Source organism: Arvicola amphibius, chromosome 10 (assembly GCF_903992535.2).
Source record: "Arvicola amphibius chromosome 10, mArvAmp1.2, whole genome shotgun sequence".
Lineage (NCBI taxonomy): Eukaryota > Metazoa > Chordata > Mammalia > Rodentia > Cricetidae > Arvicola > Arvicola amphibius.
Window position 1 is genome coordinate 63,441,475 of NC_052056.1, and position 23,671 is coordinate 63,465,145.

Below are 23,671 nucleotides of genomic sequence, written 5' to 3' on the forward strand. Positions count from 1 at the left end.
TTACCCAAAGATATTTTCACACCAGTGCACACTGTATGCATGCTGATGCATGTTATATGTATGCATGTCCCCACCTCGTGCATTAGTACTTGATACATTGCTGAGACAAAGACAACTTCAGGGAGATGGGAGTGACTTGGGCTCACAGTTCCACCATCATGGGGCAATTGAGGCGACTGGTCACCTGGCATCCGCAGGCAGGAAGCAGGAAGGGATGGATGCTGTGTGCAGCTTCAGGACCCAGTCCCGGGACTAATGCTGTCTGCTCCTAGGATGAATCTTCCCACTAACTGACTTGCTCTCCACGTGCTCACCAAGGGGCTGGTATCCAGGTGGCTCTAGGTCCTGTCAAGCTGACAATATTAGCCATCACGCCACCCCCTGCTTCCGGACTCTTCTTTCTGCCTCCTCCCTTCTCCCCCTTCCCTTTAGTCCTCTCTGTTTTCTTGGGCAGTGTCTTAGTTAGGGTTTCTGTTGCTGTGAAGAGACACCATGACCATGGCAACTCTTACAAATGAAAATATTTAACTGGGTGGCTTATAGTTCCAAGGTTCATTCCATTATCACAATGGTGGTGTTGGACTCTAGCAGCCAAACATCGAGGAGGAGTCGCCCCCAGAGACCACCTCTCACACCACAGCCGATGCAAAAGCATGAGGATTTTATTAATTCTGTCATGACAGGGTCCCTCAGCATTCAGGAAGCCGAGAGACTCCAACTAGCTGGTACAGGCTACTTTTAAAGAAGGCCATAGAAGCAAGGAGGGTTGTGATTGGCTTATTCGAAAGGGCTATTACCAATAATTGGCTGGAGAGCTGTTACCAGATCAGATGAGGTAAGAGGTCATTTTGACCTCATTTCCCAGGGGACTGAATCAAAACATACTTATATGGATAATTGTTCAGGAACTGAGGACGTGCATGTGTAGCTGTTAGGTACTTGGTTCCCAGGGGATGAGGGGAAGCACTATGGCACAGAGGCTGAGAGGATTCAGAATTGTCAGAAATGGCTTCAGAATTGTCTTAAAGTCTTACAGTGGGACATGGCTGTGTGTAGGCAGACATGGGGCCAGAGAAGGAGTTGAGAGTTCTACATCTTGGTCCAAAGGACTTTATAAGATCTCAAAGCCCACTTCCACAGTGACACACTTCCTCCAACAACACTACCTCTATTCCACAAGGCCACACCTCCTAATAGTGCCACTCCCTGTGGGCCAAGCATTCAAGCACATGAGTCTCTGAGGGCCATGCCTATCAAACCACCACAGTCAGTTTTACTTCTGTGCCCGTGTCGTAGACACTTATATAACCATGTCTGATATAAAATAAGGAACCACACATGAGAGAAAGCATGCAGTTACCTTCCTGAGACTGATTTAATTCTCTTAGTGTGACTCTCTGGAGTCGAATCTATTTTCCTGCAAATGACCTGGAAGTGTGTTTCTTTAAGCCCACTCCGTTATGTATGTAAGCTACCCTGTCTTTATTCTTCGGTTGGATACCTGGGTTGGTCCCACAGCTTAGGTACTGCCCATAGTGTCACAGTAAGCACCGATGCGTGGGTGTCTCTGTGATACCTCAACTAGAAGTCCTCCAGGCTCATACCCAGGAGTGCTAGCTGGGCCCTGTGCTGGATCTGTGTTTAGTTTTGTGAGACTTTGCCATACTGACTTCCCAAAAGCTCGGCTAGTTTATATTGCCACCAGTAAGTATGGAAGGGTCCCTATGTCTGTGTCTTTGTCAGTGCTTATTCTCTCTCTCTCTCTCTCTCTCTCTCTCTCTCTCTCTCTCTCTCTCTCTCTCTCTCTCTCTCTCTCTCTCTCTCTCTCTGTGTGTGTGTGTGTGTGTGTGTGTGTGTATCTATCTGTCTGTCTCTCTCTCTCTCTGTGTGTATATCTGTCTCTCTCTGTGTGTGTATATCTGTCTGTCTCTCTCTTTCTCTCTCTCTCTCTCTCTCTCTCTCTCTCTCTCTGTGTATGTGTGTGTGTATCTATCTGTCTGTCTCTCTCTCTGTGTATCTCTCTCTCTCTCTCTCTCTCTCTCTCTGTGTGTGTGTGTGTGTATCTATCTGTCTGTCTCTCTCTCTCTGTGTATATCTGTCTGTCTCTCTCTTTCTCTCTCTCTCTGTGTGTGTGTGTGTGTGTATCTATCTGTCTGTCTCTCTCTGTGTATATCTGTCTGTCTCTCTCTTTCTGTGTGTGTGTGTGTGTGTGTGCGCGCGCATGCATCACATGTGTGCAGGAGCCCATGAGGTCAGAAGAGAGTGTCAGATGCCCTGGAGCTGGAGTTATGGGGTAGTGGTGAGCCCCATGTAGGCGGTGGGATCGGAACTTGAGTCCCCCGCAAGAGCAGTAAGTGCTCGAAACCACGGAGCCCTCTCTCCAGCCCCATAACTGACATCTTAACCTGCCTTGCTTTAAAATACTTCTCTCTGGCTTTCTCTTCCACACAGAGTATAATCTAACCTCCTTCCAGGGACTACGGGCCTCCTAGGTCCTGGCCCATTCCTTCCCTGGCTGAGCCCCCACTCAGCTCCTGCTAGCTGCTCCTGGCCTCCAGCCTCCTTCCCTCCTCCCCCGCTGCGCTGGCCTCTTCTCACTCCTCTGCTTCTCTCTCAGACTGCAACCTGGGTATCACCTCCCAGGCCTCCCCAACCCCCAGGGAGAGGTCAGCCTCACTTTTTTGCCTTCTCCCTTGATCGTTTTAGCTCTACGGGTTCTCAGCAAAGCCTTGATCACTTTTTTTTTTTTTTTACTTTTCTGCACTGGCCCTCTCCCGCCTGATTTTCTCCCGGAGCCTAGAACTTGCAGTACAAGTTCTTCACTCAGTACAGGTGCATTCTGAGCATGCAGCTCAGTGGTGGGCACTGGGGCCCAGAGGACAGCTAGGCTTGACCCTTTGCCGGGTTACTTATTTGTGACTCCCTCTGCCCTGGTGAAGTTCAGAGAGAATCAAAGCAGGAATTTATAGTGAAGAGCCCGCTTCAGCCATGAAAGCATTCTTTTGACCAGAGGGAGAGAAGAGTGGGTGAGGGGAAGGACTCAGGAATGATTGTTTGTTTGTTTGTTTGTTTGTTTGTTTAGGTTTTTCGAGGCAGGGTTTCTCTGTAGCTTTGGAGCCTGTCCTGGAACGAGCTCTTGTAGGCCAAGCTGGCCTCGAACTCACAGAGATCTGCCTGCCTCTGCCTCCCAAGTGCTGGGATCATAGGCGTGCGTCACCGCCGCCTGGCCTCATTTTTTAAATCACAGCTCTTAGAAAAAAAGCGTCAGAAGCTTTTCTGGGGTGACCTGGGCTGTGACTTGCACCTAGAAGCCCTGAGTTCCATTGCCAGCACTGTAGAAAAGAGAATAGTGTGAAATTGTGTTCTCCTTTAGCCACCTCACGCCTCGGTGTCGTATGGGAACTGCCGTCCTTACTACCCCGTGTCCCCCATCCCTACCCACGCACGAGGGGTGGGGCGAGCACCTCCCTCATTCTCCCACACTGAAGCCCCACCACCAGGGCGCTTTACCCAGCCTCTTCCACCTGTGTCCACCAGAGGGCGAGAAGGGCCGAGGCCATGCGGACCAACAGCTCCACCGTCAACAGGGAAGTTTGAAACCCTCGTTCATCTGTTGATTTGGGCGTACATTTGCCCCCGCCAGGAGATTATAGGAATTATTCTGTTGCCTAGGAGCCAGCCGCTTCCCCGCTCCACCCACAGGTTTCTATTTCAGCTCCCGTCTTCCGAGGGCATCAGGGTGGAGCCCTACCTATGTTCAGAGCAGGGCCGCGTACAGCGCAGGGCCGTCGGTCTCGTGCCGACTCTCTCCACCTGTCCACCTGTCGCATTGGCTCACAGGCAGGGGTGCGTGCAGTCCTCCTAGGACTGAGCCCTCATTATCGGGGCCAGAGCATTTCCATCGGGCCCCTTTGTCATGGCTGAGATCACCACCCTCGTCTACTGGCTGGGAAACCAGACCCAAAGAGGACAGATTTCCTCTGGAGGTGACACAGCCTTTCAGAAAGCTCTGGTGGAGGCTACGCGTGCAGCCGTGCGGTTGTGCCATGGTCACGCACACAGCATACAGGAGTCAGTTCTGCCCTTTCCACCATGTAGGTTCTGGGGGATCAAGCTCAGGTCACCAGGCTTGGTGGCCAGCACCTTTGACTGCTGAGTCTCATCGCCAGACCAATGTATAGCCCAAAGTAGCCTTGAACTCAATAATCCTCCCGCCACTTCCTCTTCAGTAGATCCTACCAGCTGGGCCACCACACACCCTCTCCTTTTCGTTACTGTTGTTCGAAGAGTCCATGGTGAGCCAGTCTGTCCTGGAACTCGCCATGCAACTGAGTATTGCCTGAAACTCCTGGGCTCTTGCCTCCCTCCTATGTGCTGGGATTAAGGACACACGCCATACCCTGGCCGAAACGCGGAATTTTGCACGGCTCTGAACGTCCTGCAGGGGGAGCTTTTCTGCTCGCTAAGGAGACTGACTTCCAAAGGCCCGGAGCTCTGTGGAGGCTAAAGATAGATGACAGATAGATCCCAATTCTCCCACCACTCTTCACATGCTGCTCTGGTGTGAGCTGAGAAAGCCTCAGTGGAATGTGTTTTAGCTGTCCGGGTTACAAACGGACACCCCCTTTCATCCTGAAATTTCTAGCGATTCTCTGAGTCCCCGGAAATCTTAAATGTCTGCTTGTGTTTGTTATTTTTCTATTGCTTCGAGGAAACACCGTGACCAAGGCAACTTATAGAATAAAGGGTGTATATTTGAGCTTCCAGTTCTAGAGAGAAGGCGTCCAGAATGGTGAGGGCTGCAGCCACAGCAGCTGTAGCTGGCCACCCAAAACGGGAGCTCAGCTCATCCCTGGAACTGCAGACACGAAGCAGAGAGAACTATCAGTGGCGGAATCTAAAGTATCAAAACGGTCACCCCACTGGTGTGCTTCCCCCAACAACTCCTGTCTGTGGGATGAGGATCCGGGGACCCTGCGGCACACATTCCCGCCTTGCGAACCCCGGAGTGTATGCTTGCTTTGAACCCTGAAAGGTGAAGTAAGTCAAGTGTCCCCACCCACCCTTTCCTTCACTCCTTGCAGGCTGGCTGTGGTGCCACCAGACTACCCGGTGACAGACAGACGGTGACTGGAGATGCCACCTTGCAGGAGCCCCCCGCATACCCTCCCATTCAGGTCATCCAGGCCAGAGTGTCTTCCGGCAGCTCCTCTGAGGTCTCCTCCATCAACTCCGACCTGGAGGTACAGGGCCTGCAGGGTGGGTGGGTTCGCGGGTGTGTCATCTATCAACCCCCCCTTGCTGGGCCTCCTTGAGATTGACATGCTTTCTAACCCTGCCTTCTTAACCTCAAAGCTGCTAATCACGAATGAAGCTCTGCATGGCTCCCACGGTCTGTGGAGAAGCTTCTCAAACTGGCTACTCCATGGTTGGGCTGGTCAAGAGAATACTGAATGTTGGGATCCATTTCTCATAGACGTATATACAGGTCCTTCCTACAGGGAAAAAAAAAAGCAAGGGTAATCTCTTTAAAGCCTCCATGGTTTAGGATGGCTGGCTTAGGCTGTAACCCCAGCGCTCAGGCAGCTGAGGCATGAGGATCATGAGTTCAAATCCAGCCTGGGCTACATATGAACCTGTTAGAAGGAAAGGAAAGAGGGAAAGAGAAAGGAAGGCAAGAAGGTTGGTACCAGTGTTTCCCCGCCCATCTGGCCATAGAAGAGCTTCTTTACCCCAAAGGAACGGGAACCCAGATACCGTGACTGACCCACACGGGCAGGACCTATAGGAAGCGGCATGCCTAGCCTCCATTTCACTTTGGGTCTGAACGGGATGCATGTCACACCAGGGATGCAGACAGGTGTGGCTCCCACATGTCCTGTCACCCTGGATTCTGGTTCTGTAAATCCCAACCACATTCAACAAGGGGGTTCCATTCGTCTGAGGCTAGAGGAGAGCAAGGACGGCGTAAGGGTCACGTGTATGTTGAAGAGGGTTGCCGTCTGGCATTTTTGGTGGAGGAATGACTGAATTTTGCGTCCTAGTCTTTTGGGTGTTGGATGCCCCTTTGTGGGGTGATGGCAGTCAGCAGTAACCATGCTGAGTCGTGGTTTGGGTTTGGTTTGATTTTTTAATGCCCTTGTTTGGCAAAATAATCATAATTTGCTCAGAATCTGAAAATTAGTCAGACTTATGCTGTACCCTGCAACCCAAAACTTCTGACTGTGGTGTAAACCAGCTTCCTTGGTGTGATATTCCAGTTGTTTCTATCCTGTGCACAATGCTGTCTCTGGTCATAATTAGCGTTCTGTCCTGGCCACTCTGTTCCCTGTCCCAGGCCTCTGTACCGTTCTTCCTGGGTTCCCCCCATTTCCATGGGTCAGAATTCTACCCAGCAGTCTGCTTCTGTGAACTGTTACCCCAGGACCAGTGGCTCCCTCCACCGGCTGCCCAGAGCCCATTTTCCTGCCCACGTCCAAGGTGACCACAGCCTGATGAGTGTGGGTGTCACTCGGTCCCTCACTCCTAGAACAGCTGAGGGCTGAGAGCTGGGTTGTGCACCCATTGAGTCTGGTAATGGTTGTGATCCCAAGAAGCCTAGTGCTGGCAGTCTCCACAGAGGCCTGCGGCAGAAGGAACTGCAGAGTGAGCCCAGGGCAGAGCAGGGACAGGAGGGCCCATAGGGGAGTAGGAAAATACTCTGTGGAAATGCGGGCATCTCTCCTCAGCTGGCAAAAGCACTTATCATCTGTCTTGGACATTGCTGGAGCCTGCCCTTGTTGCTGGTCCACACCATTTCTCTGCTCCTTCTTCCCCTCATTTACAGTCTCACAGTCTTTAGAAGTCCATTGTTTAAAAGCAGGCACATCCTTGCTGTGCTGGTGTCTCATGCCCGTAATCCCAGCACTCAGGCAACTAAAGCTGGAGGATCACTGAAGGTTCGAGACGAGCCTGACTACCTAGGGAGACCCTGACTCAACACAAAACAGGAAGTGAAATATATGTTAATTCTTAAGAGTCCACACTAAGCAAGTGGCTCTGGCTGTGTCTGCCCACATTAAATGATTAATTTGTAAATCAGGTGGTAGTGGTGAGCACCTTTAATCCCAGCACTCAGGGGGCAGAAGCAGGTGGATCTCTGTGAGTTCCAGGCCAGCCTGGTCTACAGAGTGAGTTTCAGGACAACCAGGACTTAGGCAGAGAAACCCTGTCTCTCGAAAAAACAAACAACAAACAAAATTCTCAACCTTTCTATTTCCCCATTGCTTTGTTTATTGCTGGGGACTGAACCCACAGAACAGAGCAGCCTACAGGAGTGCTCTGCTGTTGAGCCATTATCAGACCTGTGTGTTTTAAAAACTCACTCAGTACTCATGACTATGCTGCTCCGAATGAGCTTGACCCCCATAGGTTCACAGATTTAAATGCTTGGGTCCCAGTTGGTGGCACTATTTGGGAAGGGCTAGCAGTATGGCCTAGGTGGAGGAGGCGTGTCGCTCGTGTGGGCTTGTGTCTCCCTCTGCCGCAAGCTTGTGCCTCAAGATGTGGGCTCTCAGCTACTGCTCTAGAACCATGCCAGCCTGTCTGTGTGATGAGATGCCATGTAATATACATTTGGGGGCAGAAAATTTGGAGAGCATAAAGAGAGTAAAGAAGAAAATTAAAATCAAGCGCCTGACTCACTAACCAACGGTCACCTCCTCCATGCCATTGGTTTGGGGAGTCATGTTCCTTGAAGAACTTGGTTTGTTGGCTACTAAGTGAGATCAGAAAGGTGTCTGTTAGCACATGATGTACCCATACAGTTCACCTAGGCTTCTAGTCAGTCATTCTGAGCGTGGGCATTTGAAGGAAAAATACATGAGACCAGAGAGACCGGCCTGAACCTGCCCACAGGCAGGCAACTGCAGTGCCTCTTGGCCACAGTGACTCAGACCCTCTGCACATGCCCCAGATGGAAGCGGGGGTCAGAGTCAGGTCTCACCTCTCTCATCCCTAAGATGGTATCATTCACATACTCGATAGCATGCACCTCGGACATCCAGGGCAGCTCTCTTCCCTCTTGGGAAGCCTCTGCCCCTGCTCTGCCCCTCGTCTCTGAATGCTACTGAGTGTCTTTCCCCCATCTCCCTGGCTTGAATCTGTCAATGATCACCCAGGCTTCGGTTCAATCCCATTTAATGCAATCTAGGAGAATCATACCTATTTGTCTCTCTCTGGCCAATGTGAAAACGTGAACCCTGCCAAGTCTGGTGCCATCTTACATCCCTGGCCAAATACAGGAGGAGGAAGTTGGACAGATGGTCTCCAAGGGTGAACCACAGCTCCCACAGTCTGTACCTTAGACCTAGAAGGTGGCCTTATTTCCTCAACACTTTTAGCACCTCCTTCATCCTCAGGAATAGAAGAAATGATGCCACCTGCTGTGCAGACGAGAGCTAGCACAGGCTTCTCGGTTTCAGAAACACGAGAAAGCATGGTTTAGGAAGCTTGTGAACTGAAACACTGTGTGCTATGGTCACAGGATCATGGCCCTGAAAATTAGCCGGGAATTCATGGAGCCAGGTATGGTGGCCACACCTGGAGGTCTAGTCCTTGGGAGTCGGACGCTGGTTGAGTGACATGTCAAGGTCCCGTCCCAAAGGATGAAGACTGTGGACATGCTTATTGTGTACAAAAGGGAAAGATTTCTCACAATTTGATCTTATTGCAGTGTACACAGAATACACATATGGCATCATTATATGTACAGCGTGACTGTGATAATTGTTCTCAGAAGGTTATTCAATAACTGTTCAGAGAGAAAATCTCCCAAGGATAGAATATAGACCACGCTTGCGTGCACACATGGCTCTCTCTCTCTCTCTCTCTCTCTCTCTCTCTCTCTCTCTCTCTCTCTCTCTCTCTCTCTCTCTCTCTCTCTGTGTGTGTGTGTGTGTGTGTGTGTGTGTACTTTTAAACATTTATTTCTATTTTTATGTGTATGAACATTTTCCGGCATGTGTCTTTGTACCACATGCATGCAGTGCCTGAAGAGGCCAGTAGAGGGCACTGTATCCCCTGGAGTTAAGTGAAGCACCATGTTGGTGTTGGGAATCAAACCTGGGTCTTCTAGAAGAGGTGTTGTTACTCTTAACTGCTGAGCCATCTTTCCAGTCCCTGGTGTGTATATATTCTGAGGAGTTTTTTTTTTCTTGAATCTTATGTAGCCTAGGCTAACGTCAAACCAGTACGTAACTGAGGGTGGGCTTGAAGACTTCAGAACCTCCCACTTCACCTCCCAGTGCCAGCTGGGATGTTTTGTCTTGTTTTATTGTTTTCTGTGAGAAAAAAAGCATCTTTTTATTTTCTTTTGTTGCTATTCTTGAAATAGGGGAAAGGCCTAAAACATTTTTTTATTGTTAGTCTTTTGGGAGAAGAGACTTCTGTTACAAAGATTTGAGTTAGCTGGACTTACGATGTCACCATTGACTTAGAATGATGCCTTATAAGCCAGGTGTGGTGTTGCATGCTTGTAATCCCATCCCTATAGGCAGAGGCGTGAGGGGTGCCCTTGTGAGGTTAGTTTGAGCTTCATTACCCTGACTTAAAAACAAAACAAAAAAACCCACTAACTACTCCTTCCAGCAGAGGGCGCTCTTCTTAAATCTCATGCTGTCCCAGGTGTTGGCCGCTTGGAATGACTTTCAAAGTTTCATTTCCACCCAGCTGGGAGACCCAAGCCTACTTATTGGTTTGCTTGGCTTTAAATAAACTTTTTATTCTGGAATAATTTTGGATGTACAGAATTTTTTTTTCAAAATTAGCACAAATTTCCCGTGTGCCCTTTTACCCCCAGCTGCCTCTGTTAGCATCTTACACAACACGCTACATTTAGCAAAGCTAAGAAACGAGTTCGGTACGTCTCTACCAGCTGGAGTCCAGGCTCTGCTTGGGTCTCGGCAGTTTCCCACCCGCTGGATTTGGTTCAGGACAGCACACAGCACTCTGAGACATTCCTTAAAGAACCGAGTGCACGTTAACTGTAACACTGCAAACGGCCGTTTACATTTTGTGGGGACGTCTGTATTTTTGTAAGGAAAAGCAAAGTGTTTTTGAATTTGACTTCTCTTCTCATTCCCACCATACCTTCAAGTTATGGAGCTTTCTCGGTGCCTGCTTTATATCAGCTTTGTAATTTGTACCTCTTCCAATGCACGCTTTCCACTTGTTTCCCTGAGAAGAATGTCATTTAAAGATGGGTGGAGCTGAGTGCCCTCGTCCCAGACGCCTCGGCCTCCCGCGTGTCTGTGTCATTGATTTGTTTCTGAATATTTCCTCTCCACTTAGGGAGAGAAAAAAGTGACCGTTGGCAGGGAGGAGGCAGGGAGGATAGGAAGGGACAAGGATGAGCAACAATGATATATATGTATTCCAGTTTAGAGAGGAAGGTGAATGTCAGCCAATCATAGTGATACAAGCCCATAATCCCAACACTGGGGAGGTTGAGGCAGGAGGATGACATGTTTCATGCCAGCCTCTGCTACACCCTGAGAGCCACTTACACAAAACTGACTAATTGATTGAAAATAAAAAGACGAATGGCAGCTAGGGGGGTGCAGCTCTGGGAGAGTTAATGCTTAGGCCAGGTTGGGTGTGTCACCTAACATCCCAGCTCTTGAGGCTGCCACGTGTTCAAGGCCAGCCCGAGCTGTAATGTGAGACCTTATCTCACTAAAAGGAGGAGGAGGGAGGAGGAGGAAGAGGAGGAGGAGGAAGAGGAGGAGGAGGAGGAGGAAGAGGAGGAGGAAAAGGAGGAGGAGGAGGAAGAAGAAGAGGAGGAGGAGGAGGAAGAAGAGAAGAAGGAGGAGGAAGAGGAGGAGGAGGAGGAAGAAGAGGAGGAGGAGGAGGAAGAGGAGGAGGAGGAGGAAGAGGAGGAAGAGGAGGGGAAGAGGAGGAGGAGGAGGGGGGAGGAGGAAGAGGAGGAGGAGGAAGAAGAGGAAGAGGAGGGGGAGGAGGAAGAGGAAGAAGAGGAGGAGGAAGAAGAGGAAGAGGAGGGGGAGGAGGAAGAGGAAGAAGAGGAAGAGGGGGGGAGGGGGAAGAGGAAGAAGGGGAAGGGGGGGGGGGGGGAGGAGGAGGAGGGGGGGGAGGGGGGGGGGGGGAGGAAGAAGAAGAAGAGGAGGAAGAGGAGGAGGAGGAGGAGGAGGAGGAGGAGGAGGAGGAGGAAAGAAAGGAAAACTCAGGTTTAGCATGCGTGAGGCACTGTGTTTCAGGATAGGTACCCCCTCTCTACAAAATAAGGTGATTGCTAAGGATTCTGCAGAGGTTAGCTGGGGCTACGTGGAGACTGTATTAGGTTTAGTCGCGACGTTAGAATTAGGATTTATCTATGGAAGCATTCTAAGTTATTTGCAAATAAAAATGATTTACTTTCAGATATCAGATTAGAAGATAAGGGAGCAGGCTGTTCCGTTCATTAGTCTTTTGCTTTTGTGTATGGCTAAAAGCCCTATCATTAAAGCATTTAAAGTGTGAAGCGTTGGACAAGCCAGGTCTGTCATCGCATGCTGGTGCCCCAGCATTTGGGAGGTGAAGGGAGGAGGATGGAGGCTAGCCTCAGCTCTACAGCGAGTTTGAAGCCAGCCTCACCTACAGGAGACCCTGTCTCAAAAAAAAAAAAAAAACAAAAAACAAACAAAAAACAAACCAAAACAAATGACTGCACAGAAGAAGCTCTGTTTCTTCAGTCCTTCGCCTGCGGCTTTGTCTACCAGACACCCACGGAGAGCCTGTCAGCATAGATTCCGAGCACTGGGGGTCAGAAACTCAGGCGTTTGGGAACCGAATGGAGAGCTGAGGAGCGAGGCAGACAGTCAGCACTTGCTCCTCCAGGATCCTGAGTCAGGCATATTTGAGGCTTGGAGTGGAACCAGCCATGCAGCAGATGCCAAGTAAAGGAGTGTGTAAGCTGCTTGGCAAAGCCCATAGGTGGAGGTTTTATTTGCGCCTCTTTCTTAAGAGGTTTATGAGTTTGCATTGGATCATCTCTGCTATGTGGTTAATAAATAGAAGATTTACTGTTATTATTACTATTATTAGAACCGCCACCACTACCACCCATAATTTCTAATTATAGTAATTGTGAAGTGTCTGGGAGTCGTTTCTTCCAGAACCCCAGCCCTGCATAACCATGGTGGGCTTATTTTATTTGATCATTTAACTAACTTACTAAATTAATTACTCTGCTAATAGTGACTGCCTTCCTGCTTGCTGGAACCTTGTCTTTCCCCCACCCCCACCCTGCAGTCACCCAAGGCTCTGACTCCAGGCTCTGAGCACAGGGGCTGACTCTGGGCTCTGCTCTGTGGCCCAGGATGGGATCTGTTCAACACTCTGTCTCTCTTTTTATCCTACAGCAGAAGTATTGGGAAGCCCTAAACTCGGAGCAGGTATGGACAAGCACTTGGTCTCCTTCGGGAGGGACTCCCTCTTATATGGAGGACGTGATAGGTTTTTTTTAGTTTGAAAAAAAGAGGGGGGGGTTGGAGATGTGGTTCAGAAGAGGACTTGCCCGGTACAGCCTACTCCCAGCACTGCAAAGTGAGTACGTAATAAGAAAGCTCAGGAGGAAAGTCTGGCGACCCGTGGGGCTCGGGGACTCTCTTTACAAGGTCTTTTCTGCACTGGGACGTATTCAGAACCAATTGTCTCAACTTGGGAAGAATTCAGTATAACCCAGTCTATTGGGGTCTGTGAACTGTGGAGTAGCTAGCTGCAGGTCACATGTGGTATTTGGGGTGTGGCTGCAGCAGTTATGAGAAACAGCCTCACGCCACATGTTGGCCGTTGTCTTTCTGAGACCGCATGCAGCTGGCATTCTCCTCGCTTGCAATAACAGAAAAGCATATTTGGTGACAGCTACCTGTGCCTGTCATCGCCACAGACTGTGACACAAATTCATGGTCTGCCTTTTTTTAATTTTCCTTTTTTTTTGTCTTTTGTTTTATTTTTTTTTTGAGACAGGTTTTCTTTCTGCAGTCCTGGCTGTCCTGGAACTCACTTTGTAGACCAAGCTGGCCTCGAACTCACAGAGATCCACCTGTCTCTGCCTCCTGAGTGCTAGGATTAAAGGCGTGCGCCACCACCACCCCGGCTTTTTGCCTTCTTCCTAATTTTTTTTTTATTGCTCAAAGCAGCTCAACACATTGTCCTACAGAAGGCAGACTCTAAATGCCTTCTAAGATGTAATCTACATTAAATGGCTCACCTCAGAGCACCAGACGTTCTGTTCACGGGCAGGTGAGTCCATCAAGGTTAGCAAGAACAACTTAAGCAGTATTCAGAGTTGGAACGGCGGCGTTCAAACATCCAGTATGCACTGCAGTAACTTGTTCAGATGTTAACTCGTAAATCTCAGCCCCCAACCGTGGCTGCAGAGCCCACTGCATCCATTCAATGACTCCTGGAGCATTGTCAGTCCAGAGCGTGTTCTGAGACGTCAGATCTAGGACCGAGGTCTGTGCTTGCCCACTGTGTTCATCGAAAGTGCCCTGGCCATCCTTAGAGGACAGAACAGGCCCCTGCTCCTGCTGCTGAGTACATGGCTCTGAGGCTAAGAGCCACTGAGTTATTTTATGTAGAATATTTGGTTTCTGGAAAGGGTTTGGTTAGAGGTGCCACGTCTGCAGTCACAACTACACAAGAAGTTTGCACAAGCCTAGATGGGTACTGAGCACTGAGCTGCAGGAACCGAGTTATCTCAGTACCAGATCTGCGGGGTCACTGGGCTGCAGGAGTCTCTGCGGGGTCGCTGGGCTGCAGGAGTCTTTTTAACATGGTGTGTGTGTGTGTGTGTGTGTGTGTGTGTGTGTGTGTATTTTGCTGGGTGGTGGTGACGCACACCTTTAATCCCAGCACTCGTGAGGCAGAACTCTGTGAGTTCGAAGCCAACCTGATCTACAGAGTGCATTCCAGGATAACTAGGACTATAACACAGTGAAACTCTGTCTCGAAAACAAAAAAAAAGAAATTATGTGTGTGGAAAATTTTTGCCTGCATGTATGTCTGTGTTCCACGTGTATGCAGTGCCAAAAGAGCCAGAAAGGGGGATGGGATCCTCTGTAATTAGAGTTACAGATGGTTGTGAGTAGCAATGTAGGTGCTAGAAATGGAACCTGAGTCCTCTGGAAGAGCAGCAAGAACTCTTACCGCTAAGCCATCTCCGGCCCAGAGCTGACCTTTAAGAGGCGACTATAGCTTTTAATCCCAGCACTCGGGAGGCAGAGGCAGTTTGAGGCCAGCCAGGTCTACAAAATGAGTTCCAGGACAGGCTCCAAAGCTACACAGAGAAACCCTGTCTTGAAAGAAGAAAAGTTTAGACATGTCCGCTCAGCCTCAAGCCGAGAGGAAAGACTTCATGGGGGCAAAGGCGTAGCTCTGCTTGGCTCCTCAGGAACTAAGCATCTCCAGCGGAGCCAGGCAGATGTTCAAGGAAAGACTAGAGCTGCCCATGAGCAGATACGAATGAGTGGTGGAGGGATACCCAGTGAGGGCTGAGAGCTCCCCATAGCTTCAGAGAGTAGCACTTGCTGTGGAGGAGCTGCTTCCATGGGCTGGAAAGGGAGTTGAGTCTCTCTGCTCTCTTCCAGGAGTGTTCCAAGGGCACTTGGGGGCAAGGCTTGGTGAGGGAAGTAAAGGGGGAGATGGCAAAGGATGTGGGGCTAGTCTGCCCAGGGTGAGGGTGGCTGTTCTTTCATTCCTTGATTTAATGCTACACTGTGTGGGGGCCGTAATGCCAGTGTGAGGACAGGAGACATAACAGTGGTAGAACACTTGCCTGGCATGCTCAAGGCCCTGAGTTCCATCTCTTAAGACCACCAAAACTAGTAAAGCTATACTCTCTCTAATTGTAGAACACAGGCTAGACTAGCTTGTGCTTACTGACTTCCCCTTGTCTTTGCTTGGGTCATGAGACCCAGGGTTGGGCTGTCATCTGGGGGTGGCCGGGCTGGAATAGTTGGAAAGGATCTGTCACACCAAGATACCTTTTCTGTCTCTTCTCTGCAGTGGGACCCTGAGGATGTCAACCTTGAAAGGAACAAGGACAATGTGGAGTTCGTTAGCTCACAGATGCACAGGGGTTCTTTGACTCGGGTGGACTTGACCTCTGACGACTGACCTCTCCAGAGCCAGTTCACCAGCTCAGAACTCAAGGTCAGGCATCTTCCAGTGGGACAACCTACAGTGCCACTCCTGGCAGAAGTGGAAGCTGCTGCAGAAGCTTTCCAAGGAGTGAGGACCCCCCCCCCCCCAAGTTGTCACTTGGCTCATGGCTCAAGTCTACCCCATGGCTCAGAATGGAGCTAATAAGGCTGTGGGGCCAGTAGACAAAGCTGCACAGGCCACTATTACTCTGATGACGAGAAGTTCTCAGATGAATCCTGTTTGTAAAGATAGGCTTCCTCTCAAAGGACATGGGGTCTATTGCCATGAGAGTCAAGCGTAAATACTGTTTGCTTAATAACAAAATAACGGACTCGCCAAGTGCTACTGTTTGGACCTCAAAAGAATGCATTCGAGATTCAACTAAGCTCTGATGAGAGACCTGGGCACATACACAGGGACTGGCTTCTGCTGTCCAGTCCCTTATGTAGCTACCACCACACGTTATATAGGACTGCCTGGTCAACCGAGTATTTGAAAGATCATGGCAGGGCAGGGGCAACTGCTCTGTAATCTTGGGAACAGGATCCCCTCCAGCTTGGCAAAGTATGGGCTGGGTTCGCACAGTATGGGGTCTTATGGACACAAAGCAAAGAGCAGTTCCAAGTATGGCAAGGCCATCTAAGGGTGGTCTTGATACCATGACCATGAGGGGAAGAATGAAGGGAATAGGGCCAGGCGGGAGTGAACACTGGGTTAAGTGGATTAAAATATCTCAAGGTGGAGTACAGGAATAAGTCTGAATTCTAGCACAGAAGTCTGCCACGAGGGAAACTGGGAGAAATGCCAAGAAACACAGCTCTGCTTGCAGCTGGCCCGTGACTGCCTGTGACTCAGCTGCAGCTGCCCAGTGTCTCCTAAGGGGCGGTGCAAATCCCCACAGTGTGAAGAACGGGGTGCTGGTGGAAGGGGTTGATTGTGCAGGTTTCTGCATAGTGCCTATGCCCTGTGACCTCTAAGCCAGAATTCAAAGCTACTTTATCTGCTTTGAGCCCTTGGTTTTCTTGTGAGGGAGCTTGCCGAAGTCAGTGTTGCTTTGTAGTCTTCAGTACTGAAGCTACTTTGAGGAAAGAGGACCACTGGGGCACAGGGTGAAATGGAACATTCCAGCCCAGATCATAGCAAACCAGAGGCAGTGAAGGCTGTGACAGAGTCAAGGAAGAAGCCTGGCATGACCATGATGGGTGGGACCATATCATTTTTAAAAGAGAGAGCTGGGAAGGAACCAAGTTATGGACACTAGGGTGTTAGTACCGAACGCTGTACCCATGCAAGAAACCAAAAGAGGAAGGTGACTGACTTGCTCAAGTAGGCTACAGTTAGTGAGTTTCTCATCCTTGAATTTTCATAAAGCAGAAATGTAATCATGGGTGCAGAGTAAACATGAGACATATGCTTAAAGTATATTCCTAAAAAAGAAGAGGGGAACTGTAAGAGGCCAAGATAATCTCCAGATCATGACCCTCCTCCTGCCCCTGCTTTCCGAGTGCTGGGATTCCAGGCCTGAGTCACTTTATAGACGAGGAACCATGCTTAGAAACAGTAACCAGAGCATCCACCCACAGGTAGAAGTGGCCATAATAATGACAGTGCAGGCCTTGCTTGAACTCCTGGAGTCTGGGGCATGCTATCTGTCCTGATGTCTGTATGATTTAGGGAGTGCTCTGATTACTACATTCTCTAAAAGCTTGCCCGGGGGCCTGGGGCTCAGTTGGGTGAAGGTTTTCCTAACATGCACGAGGCCCTGGCTTCTGTCTTCAGTACAGCATGAAGGAGGTATGATGCACACCTGGAATTGGTAGGCGGAAGCAGCAGGATTAGAAGAAGTTCAAGGTCATCAATCTTTAGCTACACAGCAAAGGTCAGCATGGGATGTCTGAGACCCTGTCAAGAGAGGAAGAGAAAATATAATAGTATAGATCTTGAAGAACTAATCACTTTCATCCCATCCAATAGTCCCTGCAGAGAGAGGTTTAATGAGGACGAGGATCATCTGATGATGTATGTACATTTGCTTCCATGAGAAGTGAGTTACTCGTTTAAGGAGGCTCTGGGCCCAAGAGCATGACCAGTCTCCCATTCCCAGGGCTGCGTCAGTAATGCTGTCAACCCTCTTTCTGGGTCACAGTTTCCCCACCTATAACATGAAAGGCCAAGCATGGTGGCTCACACTTGGGAAGCTGGGACAGGAGGACTTCCACAAGTTCAAGGTCAGCCTGGCTATCAAGACCAGGTCTCAAAAGACAACAAACCAGACGGAATGTGGTGGCACAAGCCTTTAATCCCAGTATCCAGGGGACAGAGGCAGGAGACTCTTTGTGAGTCCGAGGCCAGCTTGGTCCAGACATCCAGTTCCCTGACGGGCCAAGGCAATATAGTGAGACCCTACCTGAAACCAACCAACCAACCACCACAGACCTAGGGACACGAATACAGCTCAACGGTGGAGTACTTGCCTAGCATGCATGGGCCATTAGGTTTCATCCCCTTCCATTTTCCTTTCATGAATATGCCAGTTAGCATGTCATACATAAGACTGACCCTTTATAAACACCGAGAAAGAGATGTTATATGGAGATTTCATATACACCTTGAAAATAGGTATCACTATATAGTATATACTTTTGCTTCAATTTATTATTTTTTTGTGTATGTCGCACCTGCACCAAGGAGCATGTATAGAGGTAGAGTGACAACCTGCAGGTGCCAGTCCTCTCTCCACCATATGGGTTCTGGGAATCGAATTAGGTCTCAGTTTTAGCAGCAAGCAGCTTTACCAGCTATACCCCACCCCCTGCTTATATTTCACTACCCATTTAAGATAAATACTAAAGCTAAGATATAGCTGACTGGGATAATAAGTGCTTGGCACACGGGGGTTGGGGGTGGGCGCTCGCCTTTAATCCCAACACTTAGGAGGCAAGGCAGGCGGATATCAGTGAGTTTGAAGCCAGCATGGTCTACAATGCTAGTTCCAGGTCAGTCAGGGCTACACAGAGAAACTCTTGTCTCGAAAAACCAAAAGGGGGGCGGGGAGGATGCATGGCATGCACAAGACCCTGAGTTCAATTTCTAGCATCAAAAAAGTCAAAACCTTCTCAATACTTTCAAAGTTCTCTCCGATTCCTTCCTGCTCTTTCACGTTCTGCAACTTGAGCAGACATTAATCTATATTCTTCCACGCTCTCATCCTTTCTGAAGTTAAAAGGCCCATGCATGGGAACTGCTGCTTCCGAGCGGGGTAGGTCGTTGAACTCCTGGGTTCCTGCTCCAGTCGCACCGGAACCCAGCCGGTCGTGGCCAGTGTTGGTGGCGGAGGCCCGCCCGTTTCTTCGTATTCCCCGGGGTCTGCAAGGATCACTCTCGAGGCCCTCGCAGCAGTGTCCTCTGGCAGCAGGGCCACAGTGAGCAGAATAGAATCGAAACAACTACAGTTTGAGGCCATTTGCTCCACCGTGGGGCACTTCCGGGAAGAAAGGAAACCCGGAAGGCTGGCGCATGCGCATACCCTGCAGCCACCGCCTCTAGGAGCCACGCGGGCTCGAGTACTCTCCCTGGGTGTCTGTGGCGTCTCACACTAGGCTTTTTAAAGGCTATTTTGTCGTGCATTTGCGACTGACCAATAGCCTAAAGCTGTACTGCAAATCATTCTACCTAAGTACATTCAACTTAAAAAAAAAAGCGCAGGTGCATGATTTAACAAAAGAAAATCAGATCGTGCCAAAGTTTATTAAGAAAACAACAGCGCTCTGCCCACTCCCAACAGCCCCACTTTCATCTTCCATTTGGGTGTTTTGTTTTGTCGCCAGAAACAGACACTCATGTCTTTGCACAATGTCAAAATGTATTCAGTAAAAGTAAATTCAAAACCTACTTGGAAGTCTAGATTTCCCTTGGTAGCAGACACCTGGTAAACACAAGTTTGTTTGTTTTGTTTTGACCTTAATTGCTAATACTAACTCTCAGATCACACACTGCCTATCCACCATGTAATTGTATATCTGCTGTATGTGTGAGATACAGAATAGCTACAAGGACGGCAGAGTCAGGGGCTTGGCTGGAGGCAGAGGCGGACAGCTGGTACCAATGCAGCGTTATGGCAGATGAAAGGAGGGAAGGAGAGAGGGAGGGAGGGAGGGAGGGAGGGAGGGAGGGAGAGAGAGAGCAACAAACACAGTCTGAACATTGTGCTAAAGGCAGAGAACCAAGTCACAGGGTCATGAGGGTCGAGCCTCACTACAGAGGCTCAGAACTATGGAGACAAGGTACAGGACCTGATTTGGACATATAGATAGACAAGGGCAACTCCAGTAGTGGAGACTCAGCTAAACTGAAACCCTGGGACGGTAGAAAAGTGGGTGGGATCATGGACATGGAACTTTTAGGTGTCCTTTTTTATGTGGTCTAGGCGACGGTTTTGCTGGTCTAGTGAGTTTGATAAGTTATTGGGCCTGGTTTTACTGATAAGACTTAATTACACCCATGTGCTCTTATATTCCTAACTTACTTTGAAAAATGTAGAAGTGATGCATTTTGACTTTTAGGCATAAGTCTGTAACTCATGGGTGTTACCGGACTCTATATGGTGTCCTCATGTACAACAAGGTACAGAGTCTCCCTCCTCTGCACACGTACTTACACAATGGAGCCAAAGGTCGCTTGAAAACTGGAGTTACCCAAGGCACAGCCTGAAAGCTGCTGTTTCTCACACTGGAGCAAGGCACAGTATGATCTCCACTCTTGTGCCTTGTATGCAAGCCCACTGCCACTTAGCTCCATCCGCAAACTCCAACTGCTTTCCAGCTGCAAGTGCCAAGACTGTAACTTTCTTACCTAGATCACCTCCAGCTCCCAGTGAGCACCAGCTAGACAGGGACACTGGCAGACTGAGAACTGGAAACACCTGACTACACATCCAAGTAATGTGGAAGCTTCCTTCCGAGACCTGCTGGTTATCCCTAGCTAGGAGCTGGCTTTTGAGTTCTCAAGTCATGTGGATTTGAGCCCTCTCCAACTACAGGCAAACAAAACACTCACACACATAAAATAAAAGTAAATAAGCCTTTTCAAAAAAATAAAATAAGAAAACAAAAGCAAAAACTGTTCAATACGATGCCAAGTGACAGAAGTCGAACACGAGAGAGCATGCAGCATCACTAGCAATTACGAGCATGGATTCTCGTAGCTGTGGTTTCTAGGCTGTGGGAGCACCTAAATACATCGTGATTACAAATATAGCTCCCCAGGCTGTGGGTGTAACTCAGGGATTGCCTTAGCCTGTGTGCTGCCCTGGATTCCACCTACCCTTGCCACAAAATATCTCCCAGGGAAATTCCTTGTTCTTCAAAGCTTATAGCATAAATATCTTCCATTACATTTTAAGAGAAGCCCCTGGGCTCAAGCAGATGCAGTAGTTCAGCTTCTTGCCCATCAAATCTCCCAAGACTCAAGAAAGATAATAGAAGATCAGATAAAAACTATTCCCAAACTGGAGAAAACCTGCCAGAGAGAGCCCCTGGGAAATCACAGTCAAATTGCTAGTTAAAAGCAGGGCTGGAGGGAGAGAAACAATAGAGGGAAAAAAAGGAAAGAAAGAGAAACATTCTATTGTCTTTTTTGTGTTTCTTTGTTTTGCTTTTTCAGACAGGGTCTCTCTACATAGCCCTTGCTGTCCTAATCTCACTGCAGTGACCAGGCTGGCCTCAAACTCACAAAGGGACCCCCCACCTTCTTCTACCTCCCGAGTGCTGGGATTGAAGGCACACACAACCACACCTGGCTCTTCCTATAGAATAACTATTTTTTTCCAAGGAAGCTGTAGGAGAAAGTAAAGAGTTGAAGAAAGGCCCTCGGTGTTGGTCCCATCTGAGAAAACTCTCCGGGACATCAATCACACTTGCCAGGCTAAAGTCCTCAGGCTCCATGAAAGGAATAGATGGCAGAGACCACTTTTTAGTGACTTCCCGTGTGTGGCTGGGTGCCAAGAAAAGCAATACTGTCAGGCCAGGATGGGTAGACGGATTCCAGTTGATCTGGCCCAGAGAAAAATAACAGGACCTATGACTTAGATGAGGTGCCTGATGCGAGACTGATAAGGTGTCTCTGGGGCTGGAGTAATGGGGATGCACTGGCCTAGGAAGGCAGGACAAGCGGAAAGCCTGGAGCGTCCAGACAAGGAAATTCTCTGGCTGAATTGCCTTTTCCTATTGAGATAAGATAATATACAATAAAACACTGGGCTACAAAGGGCTGCCTCCAAGCCTGGCAGAGCAGCCAGCACTCAGGCAGGCCTGGCTGGGGCGAGTGATAGTCGTGAGGGTCTCCTGCTGGCTCTGGCCAGCTACACATAAAACAGAGTCATTGATGTTATACCCAGAAAGCATGTTCCTACTCCTACCACTCATCAGATGTGGGATTCCGATTTCCTTTTTTTGTATTTTTATTTATTTATTTATTTATTTTGAGGAAGAGTCTTACTGTGTAGTCCAGATTGGCTTCAAACTTACTATGTAGACTACGCTGGTTTTGAACTCTTGATCCTCCCATCTCAGTCTTCCCATTACCGGGATTATAGGTGTGAACCACTGGGCTGTCATTGTTATTAATCTCACATATCTGTCCACCTCTTCAGCCTGCTAGGAAATGCAACGGTTCCTAAGAAGCCATTAGAGAGCTCTCTAAACCCCAACATGTCAAGCAGAAAGATCAGTTGTCTGATGGCGCGAGGGTTTTGTTTGTATAGGTTTTCCATTTTCAGGAGCAGATCCACTTCTTCTTAAAACTCACCTAGCTGTCTTTCAATGCCTGGGCACATTTTTATTATCCGGCTGTGCGTGCAATTAAATTCGTGATCAGGAGACTGAAATACATGAGTGCAGCAGCAGAGTATGCCACCCTGTCTATAGAGCCTTAGGCAGGAAATAGATCCCCGTAGGCAATCTAGTGACTCACCTATTGTCCCCAGTGAGTCAGTATCCTAGAAGAGCCAGGGCTGATAGCTGCCAGAGAAGATGGAAGGCAGGATCTAGGTCTGGACTGGATCAGTGACTTTTCTTGTCACTATGGCCAAATAACCAGCAAGAAGCAAGCTGAAGGAAGAAGATGGGAAGACTCAGGAGCAGGAGTATGTGGTTGCTGTTCACATTACAGCCACTGTCAGGGAGCCCAGAGACATAAATGCTGGGTTCAGCTCAGCTCAGTTTCTCCTTTTTGTTTAGTCCAAGACTCCAGCCCACAGGGATTGGAGCCAACCATATTCCGGATAGGTCTTCCCTACTCAGCTAGACTCTTCTAGAAAACACCCTCCCAGACTCTCCCTGAGGTGTGTTGCCACAGCAATTCTAAATCCAGTCAAGCTGCCAATGAAGCCTAGTCCCTGGTCTGAGATGTTGGTCTTAATGGCTGCATCAGAGAGGCAAGCAGACCCCACTGAACAGAAAGAGACCCGACGCCTCGTGAATGCTCGGCGAGTGTCCTACCCCCGAGCTGCACCCCAGCTCTGTGTATGACCTTCCTTACTTTCCTCGGCTGTGAAATGAGATAATTAATATCTTCTTCTTACACAGAGTTGTGAGACTATGAGTATTTCTTGGTACAACGGTAGTTTTACCTCTCTCTGTACTCAGGTCCTGGGAGATAGGCCAGTGCTCCAACTCTCATGGTACCGAACAAAGGTCACATTCTCGCAAGGGGCCAGCATTAAATCAGGCTCCACTAGCTAGCCTATGAATGGGGCCACATTTCTGCAGCCCTCCCCTGCCTTCCCTGCCCCTCCATCTTCTTTGGTCTCCCCTTCTTTGTATCCATTCAGCTAATGCCTTCTGAGGGGTTAGTGTTTGCAGGTCACGCTGCTGGGCCTGGGAAGAGTAAAAAAAAAAAAAAAAAAAAAAAAAAACAACAAAAAAAAAACACCCAGTCTTGGCCTGTGTTGACCGGAGAGGAGAACAGAGTGACCCCCCAGGGGTGGGGGAGGTTGGGAGGTATTTCTACTGCTAGAGCTTTTTCTAATGCCAGAGCAGGGAGACATTTATCAAGGATGTGACCTTTGGGTCTGGCTTGGAAGCCGATCATGGCCTTCTGGGTGGAGGAAGGTCAAGAGCCCGGACCACATGGTGCACACCTGATGGCCCATGTATGAGTACGGTTACCTGTCCCTTTATGACAGAAAGGCAGCTTCGGCCATGCAACTCCTCTCTGAGCAAGAGGATTTCAAAGCTAGACAGTTCCCGGAAACAGGACTGCCTGTTCTTTTTGGGTTGTGACCATGACTAAATGCAAGGCAGCAATCCCCCGCCCTGCCTGTGCTCCAGAATTACCTGTGGTTTCTTCGAGGTTCGGATTTCATCCGCATTTCCTGGCCCCACCTTTCATGTACCCTGATTTAGTGACTGGGCTTGGGGCCCCATAATTGCATTCAACATTTGCAAATTGTGAGGGCAGAAACACTGTGTGGTACTTGTTTTTCTGGTTC

The 23,671-nt window shown here is 49.0% G+C and overlaps 1 protein-coding gene across 3 annotated transcripts in view; it reads left to right on the forward strand.

Annotated features, from left to right (window-relative positions):
• Positions 1 to 15,888, forward strand: part of Tmem44 (transmembrane protein 44) — a 29,458-nt gene extending 13,570 nt beyond the window's left edge. Inside the window, exons 9-11 of one of the 3 annotated variants that reach the window (XM_038345937.1) lie at positions 5,085 to 5,243; positions 12,396 to 12,428; positions 15,046 to 15,888. In XM_038345937.1, the coding sequence (XP_038201865.1) occupies positions 5,085 to 5,243; positions 12,396 to 12,428; positions 15,046 to 15,156 (303 nt within the window). In that variant the 3' untranslated portion in view covers positions 15,157 to 15,888. Of the gene's footprint in view, positions 1 to 5,084; positions 5,244 to 12,395; positions 12,433 to 13,528; positions 13,576 to 15,045 lie in introns of those variants that run through there. The other 2 variants (XM_038345936.1, XM_038345938.1) reach the window with 2 other exon arrangements.
• The last annotated feature ends 7,783 nt before the right edge of the window (positions 15,889 to 23,671 follow it).